Source organism: Gambusia affinis, linkage group LG11, assembly GCF_019740435.1.
Source record: "Gambusia affinis linkage group LG11, SWU_Gaff_1.0, whole genome shotgun sequence".
Taxonomy (NCBI): Eukaryota; Metazoa; Chordata; class Actinopteri; order Cyprinodontiformes; family Poeciliidae; genus Gambusia; species Gambusia affinis.
Window position 1 is genome coordinate 6,668,781 of NC_057878.1, and position 12,182 is coordinate 6,680,962.

Genomic DNA, 12,182 nt, shown 5'->3' on the forward strand with positions numbered 1-12,182 from the left:
GTGTGTAATTGTTCTGCTGTAGCTCCATCAACAGAGGGAATGGGGTAGTGCAACATGTTTTTCCATGACGTCAAACCCAAGCAGGTAAAAGAGGAGTAATCTAATTTCTGGGCTTCAAAAACAGCATGTTAAATTATTTCCGAAAATTGACACATCCTTCCAACAGGACGTGTTTGCTAAGATTAAAAAAGAAAGACAGAAGGCAGGTGATTGCATTAAAACTCAGTAAATGTGTAAACTGTCCCACAAAAATTACAATTTGTGTAAAATCTATTTTACATTTCAGTACATCAGAGCATTTACAATAAATCCCAAACTGATCTAAGCATCATGTTCCTCAGATAACTTTTATATGTTGGATAAACGCGACAATTTCGGGTTATGTTATGTAGATATTAATTTTGAGTAATAATAATAATGAGAAAATATAATAGTACTGCATATTGTTGAGTGAGAGTTTGACAGATTTTACTTGTTTTAATTTGTAATAGGTAATATTTTTGTGTTAGTTATTATTATTATTATTGGTAAGGGTAATTTCTCTTCATTGAGTTAACTAGTCCTTACCTCAACAACTGCAGTCAAGTTTCGTATTTTAGTATTTTGTTAATACAGAAAAAGCGCGATGACGTCAGTGTTGGTGACGTCATCCCCAGGCGCTGACTAAAGCGAACCTGACGGTGGGCTTGCACGTTGATGTTGGGACTCATTAGCTGCTAGCTGCTGATTTTTGTATTTTTATTTTTTCTTGTTGTTTGTTTGTCTTTTAGGCGCTTTTCGTTTTTATCTGGTAATTACCACAACGTTCAGAAAATGTCTGTGACTGAAATGTTCAGCTACATCCAGGGATTCTTGAGCGCCGACCAGGACGTCAGAGAGGTATGACCAAAGCTGCTATCAGCATTAGCTGCTAAGCTAACCTGTTTCCCCGAATGGGTTGTCTCCCTGCAACAGAACACAACGGAAATCTAGTTTGTTAAGCTGCACCACTGTAAAATCTTATATCTTTCTTATTGGTTTATATTAACTCGTACATATTTATTTTCTTTATATTTGACCCTGCTATACTTGTGTCCATCTTTACAATTTATTTGTCACAGGATATTCGTAAGGTGGTCCAGAATTTGGAGCAGACCGCCAGGGAAATCCTTACAGTGCTTCAAAGTGTTCACCAGCCGTCTGGATTCAAAGAGAGTGAGTTTTGGAGAAAATTTGCAATGCCATGTTAGTTTCTTCTAAAATGTTGAATGTCTTGAAGCCATATCCCCCCCCTTCTTCTAAGTTCCCAGTAAATGTGCCAGGGCACGGGAGTTATTCTGCACTGTGAGGACGCACCTGGCTGAGCTCAAAACCAAATTTCCTGCTGAGCAGTATTACAGGTAGGATTCACTTTGGACATAGTATGTATAATTAGGAAAAAGGATTTTCTTGTGTAGGTTTCCTAATATTAAATATACATTGCAAGAAATTTCTCAAAAGTTGTTGCTTTTCATCTCTTACACAGGTAGTGTTTATAAGATGTGATCTCGAATGTGTTTTTTTGTTTGTTTTTAATGAGATTTAGAACCTTTCTTTGTTCTCACCTGTATACTTGTTATACAGGTGAGAACAAATGTTAAGGGTATTCTTAACATTTTAAATGTTTTAATTTCATTCGCCTTTTCAGGTTCCATGAACACTGGCGGTTTGTCCTGCAGCGTTTGGTCTTCTTAGCGGCCTTTGTCGTCTACCTGGAAAGTGAAGCCCTCGTCACGCGGGAGGAGGCGGCTCAGATACTTGGAAGTAGGCACCATGTTCTCTTTTAGAGCCACGTCTTTATAAGTGAGAAGGTCCGCCTAACTCACCCCCCATCTCTCTGGCAGTTGAAGTTGTGCGAGAGAAGGGCTTTCACCTGGATGTTGAAGATTTCCTGGCTGGAGTGCTGATAATGGCCAGTGAACTGGTGAGTGCTGCTGACGTGGACAGTGTTTTTGTCAGTTTCCGTGTACAGACTTGTGAGTTGCAGTAGTTGTATTGAGTTACATGATCAAAGTCAAGGAATGTGTGAAGAATAAATTAAGCACAAGGCAGCTGAAAGTTGCCAAATAGTGATGATGAAGCATCCATCCAACCTGATTATGTGTGCTTAAAACAATGTCTTCAGCTCACATGTGATTTTATAAGCAGAAGATTTGTATGGAGATTCATTTTGTGAGCTGTAGCTTTAAGACCTAGTATACTGGAACTCATTTCAGTGCTTTATAAGCTCCCTGAGGTGAACTAAGTCTGTCTATAAACCGGCTTCATAATTCTTGTAGTGGGAAGTACATAGCTGTTGGAGACATCAGGCAAAAATAATAATAATCTAACAATTATATATATTCTGCAGATAAATTTCATGAGATCAGATTTACTTTGTGTTCTACTTTGTCCCGTTTACCCCTGTGTTTGTAGGCAGGTTTTTGAAACGCAGTAACTACACATTGAACTTGTTTCACTCCTCCAGGCGCGGTTAGCGGTGAACAGTGTCACAGCGGGAGACTACAGCCGGCCGCTCCGCATCTCGAACTTCATCAACGAGCTGGACTCGGGCTTCCGCCTGCTCAACCTGAAGAACGACCCGCTGAGGAAGCGCTACGACGGCCTGAAGTACGACGTGAAGAAGATCGAAGAGGTGGTCTACGACCTGTCCATCCGCGGTCTGGCGAAGGAGCCCGAGTCCGGCGGAGACAAGTAGAACGAGGAGCGTCGTTGGTTTGCTGTTGGAGCAGGAGGGCGGGGGTGTGTTGGCAGCTGCTTCCTGCAGCTGCGGGACCTTCTGCATGATTGCCGCAGGTTGGAGACCTGGAAAGTGGGAGATCCAGGGATCTGCCTGAGGTCCCCAGCAGCCAAGGGCAGACTGCGCGACGGTGTGTCTGTGTATGCGTGCGAGTGTTTCAGCATGTATTTGTGCAAATGCATGCTGGAGCGGTGGTTTCAATGGATGTCAGTCTGTCAGAAAGGCAGCAGACGCGGTAAGAGGATCTCGGCGTTCTCATTCAGAAGTTTAAGATTAAAGGTTCAGTTCGTTGCAAGTTTTGGAAATGTGTTCCTGTGTTGCAGCGTCATTGCATTTCACCGTTCATTCAGATTTGCAACAGAGCCCTGTTTGGGAAGACTGTCGGCGATATCGTTTGAGCGTTTCAGTCTTTTTGTTCTGTGTTCCGTTCTATTTCTCTTGTCAAAATGTAAAATTGATTTAAAAAAAAACAAAAAACAATTTACCAGGTGTTTTAATCAGTTGGAGTCTTCAGAAGTTACCACGTCTGGTTCACAAAGCAAGCTTTTCATCCAGTAAATACAAGCTGAAGTCTTTGAGTCCACTAACACGGTCAACTTTGTCAAATTGTTTTTTTAGTTCAAATTCTGATGGTTGGTTTGTACTTTTTGTGAGACTCGAGGAGTGAAAGGCCAAAGAAATGACAGTGTTGCACTTCACCGTAAAATAAGAACAAACTGATTTGTTAAATGCCCTGTAGTTACAAACCTTTTTGAATCTGTGCCATTTGTCTGTTTAGTGTTAGGAAGTAGTGAAAAGAAATGGTGTCTTACATGGTTTTTGTTTTGTTTTGTTTTTTTAAATAAAGGTTCATTTTTTATTGTCTGCAGTGGAGCGAGATTGTTTTCTATGAAAAGAAAATAAAGTTTCTCTTCCTATGCTTCAAAACTTTACGGCATTTTGTGTTCCTACAATGTGTTTCTCCTCAGAGATGGAAAAAAACAACAACAAAAAGGTGTTTAAAATCTTTTTTTTAATATAATTCACAATATATTACACTAGAGAAATAATACAAATGTTTCAAACCAAAAGGGGAAAGTAAATAAATCATAAGGAACTCTACAGGTTTTGTTTTCTTACATTGAGATGTTGTTTTTTTTGTCCTCCCAACAGCAAATGAGCCTTAGTGTGGAGTCGAGCAGCTCTGCCCTCCAAAACACAGTGATATGTTCTTCTTAATGCTACTTCATAATAAACATAACAGCAATGGTCTAAAATTATCGGCTTGACCGACCCAATATCTTCGTCAATGAAGGAACACACATTTCACCAGCTGTTACACTGGAGAGTAAAATCTTTCACTTAAATATAAAGTGCTTCAAACTAAAGCCTTCAGAAGTAAAAACACATTGGTTAAAAACACTAAAAAAAGAAGGCAGGTCACTGTAAAAGGAATAATTATATTGCCTGTGAGTGCAGATGGAGGGCAGGCTCGTCTGTTTAGTGGAGATCAATGCTACTGTGGCAAGATTGCGAATTTGTCAGTCTTCGTCTAACAGTAATAAAGTAGAAAGGCACAACAGCTCATTGCTGGTCTCAGAACACAGTTAATAACCTGCCATGGTGACATGATCGGGACGCTCTCTCCCAGCCTTGGTGTCGTCAGGTGAGCAGAGTTTTTCAGCCTTCGTACAGAATGCTTACCGTTTGTGACAATGAGACAATTAGACATGATCCGACAAACCGAAATGGGTCACTTCCTGAAAATAAAATGGCAAATTGTAATTTTTTTTTTCTCTTTATAATCATAATTGTGTAAAGTGTAAGACTAAGCACTTTGGTTTTCAGGGTCTAAGAGTGCAATTTCTTCTCCATTAACTTTTTAAAAGAGCTGAGGAATTTATTTGAATTATGTAGTGACAAAAAACAACTTGTATTTAATTAAAGAAATGAAAGTGCACCTATTATAGTTTCAATCTATGCAGCTGCTGATGCACGGAGTAAATGGATGAAAAACTCTGCCCTTAACAATCAAAGGGGCCGACTAGTAATAGAGATGCACCGTTTTGTGGCCGACATACAATCCCCAGCATTTGTAAAGCTCTGAAATGCCTTCAGCAATTTTACACTAATTAAATTTCTCTAAGAACAGAATTCAATATATTTCTTATCCATCCCGCAATGAACAGATATTTATATTTGGACAGGGGGAACTGCCACGCCATGTGTGACAGAGAAGTCACAGAAAAGCAGGAATGTACAATTTTGAAATGACATAAAATTCACAGAGTTGACAATTTGAACCATTTTGAGCATCTTGTATTGGTGATTAGCATGGCTAGTAGCACTAAAATAAAGATCCTTGAATTTCTAAAAGGCAGCGAACATTTCGAAATCCAGCATAATCCATCACAGACAGAGTATAAAAGTGCCATCGAATTACACAAAGCAACTTTGCTGTAAAACGTTCAGCCTTCCTGTTATCTGATGAAAGTCTTGTTCTCTCACAGTCTGAATGAATCATAAAAGTGTCACAATATCATAGAAATGAATTATTGTTATTAAATAGATTTGTTTCCCCCTTGGACTAAATTTTGAACACCTCAGATTCTGAAAACAGATTACGTGTATTTTTGCCAGCACCGAGGTGTGGTGCATTCAAGTGACAGAAAAAAACATAGGATATTTGACATTCTGACTACTTGGTCAACAGGTTCAAAATGGACTAATTCAGATCGGTAGCCTGAATTTCTTGGTGCATCTCTGACTAGTCTTGCACGCCATCCATAAAACACAATTTTTAAAAATCAATTTCATGAGAACAGGATGACTTCGGTGTCAAAGATGAAAACAGAGGCTTTCTTAGAGTCGCAATAGCGAAGCGATGCATTAATCATCAAACTTGCCACAATGCCGAGTAACATAAAAACAGAAGGATCAGCTGCAGATTAAGAGGGAATTAACTGCATTTAAAGTAGCTACTTTGTTAAACTGGCTGAGATTATTGCTGTTCCAGGAAATCCCTTTGAATTACAGATATGTTAAAGGTCTGTTCTCAGCCTAATGGAGAGGCTCTGCTCAACTGCATCTCTGGCAGTGAAAGTTGTTATGCCGCCTACAGACAGTAGAGGGCAGCACACAAAGATAAAAGGGCAGTGACAACAAAACGTAAACCAATGAAAAACAACAAAAAAACTGAAGAAATCTTTACGTCTCTTACCAAAAATGTCTGCAATCCTCACTGTCTTGTATAAAAATGACATAACAGGTGTTTTTTTTTCTTCTTTTTCTTTTTGCAGCCAGTCATGTTCAGTCATGCTATTCATCAAACACACCTTTAGGTATTCAACAGTCTTTACAATCAAGGCTTTCAAGAACAGCCCAAGTATTTTTTGGTCGTTCAAAAAAACTGGTATTTTTCTCTTTTTTTTTTTTTTTGTAACAGCTGCAAAATGAAATCTACATACAATTATATGGCGCACTTACTGCTTCATAAGGGGAACAAAAAGTGCTACGTTTTCTCACAGACAATGTGAGACAGATTGTGTGATTGTTTACTGAAGTCTAACACGTCAGAACAGCGGTGTTACTCAGGAGATGTCGCAATCGGATTTCTGGAGTTGAGAGATTTTGGGTTATTTACAGTGGAACAACAATGTGGTGGAGGCTAGCCTCAGGAACGCGTCTGGTTGGCGTTGATCATGATGTTAGGCAAAGCGTTGCGCCTTTTTCTCCAGGAGCCCAAATCCCGGGCGTACCTCTTCATCTGATGGAACCACTGCTGGGTCCGGGATTTGTCCGAGGCACGGAAAACAAACGACTCCCGCCGGATGTCGAGGATCTCGAAGGTGTCCTCGCAGTCCGGATCTGATGACACCACGCAGTTTGCGAGACGGATCGGCTCTCTCAGCACCGCAAACTTCCCGCTGCTCTTGTCCTTGATTAAGACCAGCACCCCGTCTCGAACGCTCTCCCCCGTGCCTTCCCCCTGCCGTCCGACGTCAGTGGCCTGCCCTGGGGAGTCGCCGCCCCTCTGTGTCCTCACCATCAGTAAACTCTGCACGTTTTGGAACTTGAGGGCTTTGCTGCCCTTTTTCAACCACTGACCGTCTGCCGGCTGGGACAGCTGGAGAGGTCCCTCCATGACAAACCGGGTGTTTTCTCTTGCCCAACCCACGGTCTTCATTGACACCTCTCGCATCTCGATGTTGATGACCTCCCGGTTCTTGCGGCTGTCGCGTCGGAACGAGCGCAGGGACCAGGTGACGCCGTTGCCCTCCTGCTTGGTTTTCATGTTGATGTGCTCCAGATGGGACTCCACTCGACTTTTGGCCTCCCGGAGGCGCGCGTAGTCCGGGTGGCATTCAGGAGTGACCTTAATGATGCGGCTCAACAAAAGTGGGTACTTAGTAACGCGCTGGAGCGGCGCCATGAGGAAAGAGCGCAGGTTCATACGACGCAATGCGGTGTTGTCGTTCTGGGAAACATCCAGGAATATTCTGAAATGAGAAAGAGGGTGGGCATTCGAGCAGCCGTCACATGTCTTGGGAAAATTAAAACTTTATTAATAGGTGTTATAGAAGAGCCTGAGATGTGGTTCTGTCTGAAAACATGAATCATTGCAGCCTAGCTCTCAAAATAGACCTTCCTCTGAATAAGTGATAACTCACTGTCCTATCCATTAAGAATTACACAGAGCAGCTGTGGCAGAAACAGGAGAAAGCTCCCAGAGCAGCTTTTCCATCGTACAGCCCAGCAGGGAGAACAGCTACGGGTCGTTGTTAAGTACCTGAGCAGTTCTTTCTCTTTCTCCAGAGTGTTGAGCATGTTGACCGAGGTGGACTGCTGCAGGCAGTAGGTCTGGAAAGCTGGCAGCATGTTGACGAACTCTAGAAAGATTTCTCCAATGTACACGGTCAGCAGGTCGTCGTCGCCCTGGAAACAAACCACACACACGCAATTCAAATTAAAAGTCACTGTTGTCGTAGACTCTAAGTCATGCAGTCACAGTCACCCAGAGCTTGAACAGCAGGTGGACATAAGTGTGGCTAGTTTATGGCGAACATAACCAAATCCTTCACCTGCTACACCAAAGGGAGAAATGCATGGACAAGAGCCGTAATTCAAAGGTTCTGGACCCATCAAGAGACATTTGCACAGCATATTGCGACTATAACCGATTTATATTCCCATCATAACCTTCTGGAATCAAATCATTAAGTGCCTAAAGATTCCACCCTCTCTCTCTCTCTACACCACATATGTCAGAGTCAAGGCCCGCGGGCCACATCCGGCCCGCGAGAAGATTTTTTTTTACGGCCCCTGGGATGATCTTGATTTATTATTAGAACCGGCCCGCAGACCTCAGCAAGCCGGCACCCCGTCTGAAAAAAAAAATCTTCCTTATTTGAACTGTAAGTAGTTCTTTAAATGTTCTGTGAGATGATGTACTTACCCATGTATCCATAACAACCGGAACTTTCAATATCCAAGTTATTGGCGAAATATACCGTCTATTAAACGAGTGCCCCCCGGATTAATTACACTCGCTGCAGCTGCGAAGTTACCGTATTAACCCGATACTTGCTGGAAAGTGCAACGTCTCCCCTTTCAGAAACCGTTGGAACTTTTCCACTTAGCGCTACGTGTGGCGGAATTAGGTACTGCAAATTTAGATGTGTCGCCCGCGACACGTCCGGTCTAGAAGGGTTATTAGCACAGCAGTCGTAAGCATAACTGTAAAATTAACTTTCAGATACCCATCAAAAATGGCAAAAAGGAAGGTGGACACTGAGAACCGGGGGTTTCAAACAAGGTGGGAGTCGGAGTCTATATGTTCACGGAGGTAGCTGGAAAACCTGTGTGTCTTCTGTGTGGAGAAAGTGTGGCGGTACTGAAAGAGTATAATCTGAGACGACATTATGAAATGAAACACGCGGACAAAAACAAGAATATGGACATGGAACAAAGGCTACAGAAGGCCGAGGAATTAAAACGAGGCCTCAAATCTCGACAGGCTATGTTCAAAAAAGCCAAATCACCACCAAACCTCCAAATGGAGCAAAATATGCGGCAGTAGATGCTGGAGTTTGCCCGTTCCTCCCCGACACAATGCCCCAGCTGCGCATCCAGGCTGCTCAAACGTTGTCTATGTTTGGCAGCACATACCTGTGTGAACAACTGTTTTCTTTGATGAACCTGAACAAAACATTACACAGAAGTCGACTTACTGCTGAACACCTTCACTCAATTCTGAGGATTTCCTCAGCTCAGAGCCTTACCCCGAACATTGATGAACTTGTGGAAAAGATGGGACACCACCAAGTATCACCCTCAACCTCAAACAAGTGAACATTACTGTGCAATCACATATTTAGAGTTTTTACTCAGTTCAAGTTTAAAAGTTAAAGTTTAATATTTGTTTTCACTGCATGTTACTTCTCCTTGATGAAAGTGTTGTTTTTGATTAATAGATTTTTGCACTTTATTTTATTGTATTTCAATCCAATTATATTTTAAAAATATTTCAGTTATGTCTGTTGAAAATTAAAGATTACTGACAGAGGCATAAGAAAATATTGCTTTATTTATCTGATCATATTGGAATATATTTGTTAGGTTTTCAGTAGGTTCAATTAGGTTCACTAGACTATATGCGTTATTTTAAAAAATTTCAATGAACATTCGATCAGTCCGGCCCTCGGCTTGTAGCTAAATTTTTTATTTGGCCCTCCGTCCATTTGACTTTGACACCCCTGCTCTACACCTTGTGTTTTTTGTTGCTGAAAGTACACCTGGTCTGGTGGTTCTGTGCTTAGCTGCGTCTTTTCCCTGTATGTAAGGTTTGATGCTACAAGCTATGTCTACTCTCCGTACTTTTCCTTTTCCCCATTGGAGATACACTGAAATTAATATTATTCAAACAAATTGGTTATATGTACAAATAGGTCTTTATAAATACGGTAGTGGAAACTACAGAAGAGTGGTAAATCAAGAAAAACAGCGGCTTACAGGGAATCATTGAAGTTGCCAGGCTTAAAAGGGGTAAAAGTGAACAAAGTGTTGCAAACCTGGCGCTGGAGATACAGGGGAAAAAACCTGAGTGAAGTTCCATCTAACACCAGGGTTGTTCTGGTTGAAACAAATGATGCATCACAATAAAATTGCTCAATAAAATTGATTTTTGCTTGTGGTTGCAAATGATTGATGCGGTGAAGTTGTGGACATCGTTTGTGTGTTCATAATAGATAAGAAGGTCACCTGGTCAAAGGCCTGATCAATGCTGTCCTGCAGGTGTTCAGTGAAGCGGTCGCTGACGTCTATAAGCTCCTGAACGTTGCCGAACACCACAGCAAGCTGCTCGGCCGTCAGCAGCCCGGCGCTCTGCATGGGGCAGTAGAACTCCTCCTTGATGATCCGCAGGTCCTCGCCGTAGCTCGACTCGGTGTTCAAGAACTCCAAGATGGCCTCCTTGCGCTCCGTCCGCAGCTTGGAGCAGCGCTCGCACATCCGCTCCCCCCGCTCTTTGGAGACGCCGTCTCTCTGTCCGCAGTCAGGGCACGGCCTCTGGGACTCCCACGCCCTCAGAGAGGCGGACGGCCTCTTCCAGGTGCGGGACAGGCCCGGGCCGATGCCGCTGTCTACCCGCTCCACCTCTGCCCCCCTGGTTCTGCGGTGGCGCCGGGGCTCGCGGTCCTCTTCGTCCCGCTCGTCGCTCAGGCCCACTACTCCGCTGTCTGAGCTCAGGCTGCTGATGGTGCTCCAGCGGTGCTGCCCGCAGCGGGTCACGCCCAGAACCGCCTGACGCTCCTCGCCCGGCGGCTCAGAGTGACCGCGGATTGCTGCTGGAGCTGGAAGGAAGAGATTACAATACTTTTTAGGAACTATATTTTTAAATGAACTATCTGGTGCTGACTCCAGCTAGCCTAATAGACTCAGATTAAATTCAGACAATTAATTACTAGTAGTGTCCAGAAGAACAATCTATTACAGATATCATATTTCTATAACAGGCAGATGCTCAGCCCTCCAGTGGAAACTTAACCTTTGGCCATATGAATAAAAAAGGTCAATACTATTGTGCATCGACACTTACTGACAGACTGAAGGAGTCTAAGTTCTTAAATATCTCCTGTAAGCTTGCATTGGCAAATAAACAAAAATGAAAGAGTGATATTTTTTACTGCCAAGAAAATAAATGTACCCCGGATTTTCTATTTCTGTGAGAGAGACAAGGTCGTCTTAACATCCGGTGTGCCATATTGACTGGGATTCGAGCATTCCAGCTTCGATTGGTGGAGAGGAACAGTAAATGTATAGAGGGGGGAAGATGAGCGACTGGATGGAAAAGTCGAAATATTCGGATGAGTAAGCACCGAATTCCTTAAGAGATGCTAAGATGGGGGCAGTAACCGAGGAATACGGCTTCCCTGGACGAGACCAGAGTTGAGATGGGGACACAAAATGTCACACAGTCAGCTCCAATAAAGGACTGAGCCGTGGTTTTTGAAGTGGTAGTGGGTTGTTTCTACTTGAAAGAGAAATCGACTCGGAAAGTCAGTGAACCCTCAATGATGAAACTGACGTCAAGGCCGCGAGGGCAGACAGTGGGAATTCATGAGGGGTGATATAAAAACAGGACGCACTATCATGACAGCACACACTGCCTGGAAATCCTTACATAACCATGGAAAAAAAGAAAGCAGGCCACAACTCTAGAATCTGACAGTCGCCATCGATTACTCTCTGTCTGTGACATTTACGCATTGTACATTCAAAGAAAAAGTCAGGAATGCTCTAAATATAATCAGTGTTACGCAAACTGAGCCTTCGCACCCCCAGCGGGTAAATATCTACATTTGTGACGTCAGTAAAGACATTGAATTTTGTCAATTAACATTGTAGCTAGTAAAAAGATTCCTAATACAGATATAATCCTGATTACGCCATCCACTGTCTTCAAAAACAACTAAAGCTGTCGAGCTGGATATTTCACTTCCATAAAACATGTATCTGCTCAGAAGTTTAGATATTGTTCATGTTATGCTCATGTGTTCAGCACTGTTCATGCTAATGCTAAGACGTTTCTTTCAACCTCACCATCTCTCACTCTCTGCTGTTCTTCCCTTCAGCCCTCATCCCAACCTCATCAAGCGACGCCATGACCTCTGTTCCTCATCTCTAATTGCTAACCTCAACCACCTTCAATCCTCATTTCTTATCCAAACCCCTTTCAACCCTAATTCCCTAAGCCTTAAACCTCATCCTTTACTCTTTCAACCATCATTCCTCATCTCTTGTGCCGACTCTAGTCAACCCTTATGCTTTATCCTTAACCCCTTCAACCCTCATTCAGTCCCCTTCCATAATTCCTTCTTCCGACCTACATCAACATTCATCCCTTATCCCTACACTCTTCCCAAACTCCTTCTTCACTTCCCCTTTA

General features: G+C 42.7%; 2 protein-coding genes across 6 annotated transcripts in view; one reads left to right on the plus strand and one right to left on the minus strand.

Moving 5' to 3' along the window:
* The first annotated feature begins 624 nt into the window (after positions 1–624).
* On the plus strand, positions 625–3,622 carry tsn (translin). 2 transcript variants are annotated; one of them, XM_044132793.1, is made up of 7 exons: positions 643–680; positions 771–879; positions 1,101–1,194; positions 1,283–1,379; positions 1,667–1,782; positions 1,863–1,942; positions 2,486–3,622. In XM_044132793.1, exons 2-7 carry the CDS (start codon positions 814–816, stop codon positions 2,714–2,716), a joined length of 684 nt encoding a protein of 227 aa, XP_043988728.1. In that variant the 5' UTR covers positions 643–680; positions 771–813; the 3' UTR covers positions 2,717–3,622. The 2 variants fall into 2 exon arrangements, with proteins under 2 accessions (XP_043988729.1, XP_043988728.1); XM_044132794.1 differs by having other exon boundaries at positions 625–879.
* A 131-nt stretch (positions 3,623–3,753) lies between these two features.
* si:dkey-91i10.2 (uncharacterized protein LOC555224 homolog) overlaps positions 3,754–12,182 on the minus strand; it is a 69,126-nt gene continuing 60,697 nt past the window's right edge. For all 4 annotated transcript variants that reach the window (XM_044132791.1, XM_044132790.1, XM_044132792.1 and 1 more), the window contains exons 6-8: positions 9,998–10,587; positions 7,527–7,672; positions 3,754–7,236 (exon numbers count right to left, since the gene is read on the minus strand). In XM_044132791.1, coding sequence (XP_043988726.1) covers positions 6,411–7,236; positions 7,527–7,672; positions 9,998–10,587 — 1,562 coding nt within the window. In that variant the 3' untranslated portion in view covers positions 3,754–6,410. The remainder of the gene's footprint in view (positions 7,237–7,526; positions 7,673–9,997; positions 10,588–12,182) is intronic.

Coding starts and splice junctions, on each gene's coding strand:
- tsn (XM_044132794.1), top strand. CDS start 814: ATGTCTGTGACTGAAATGTTCAGCTACATCCAGGGATTCTTGAGCGCC. Junction 1,195..1,282: donor GCCGTCTGGATTCAAAGAGA/GTGAGTTTTGGA, acceptor CCTTCTTCTAAG/TTCCCAGTAAATGTGCCAGG. Junction 1,783..1,862: donor GGCGGCTCAGATACTTGGAA/GTAGGCACCATG, acceptor TCTCTCTGGCAG/TTGAAGTTGTGCGAGAGAAG.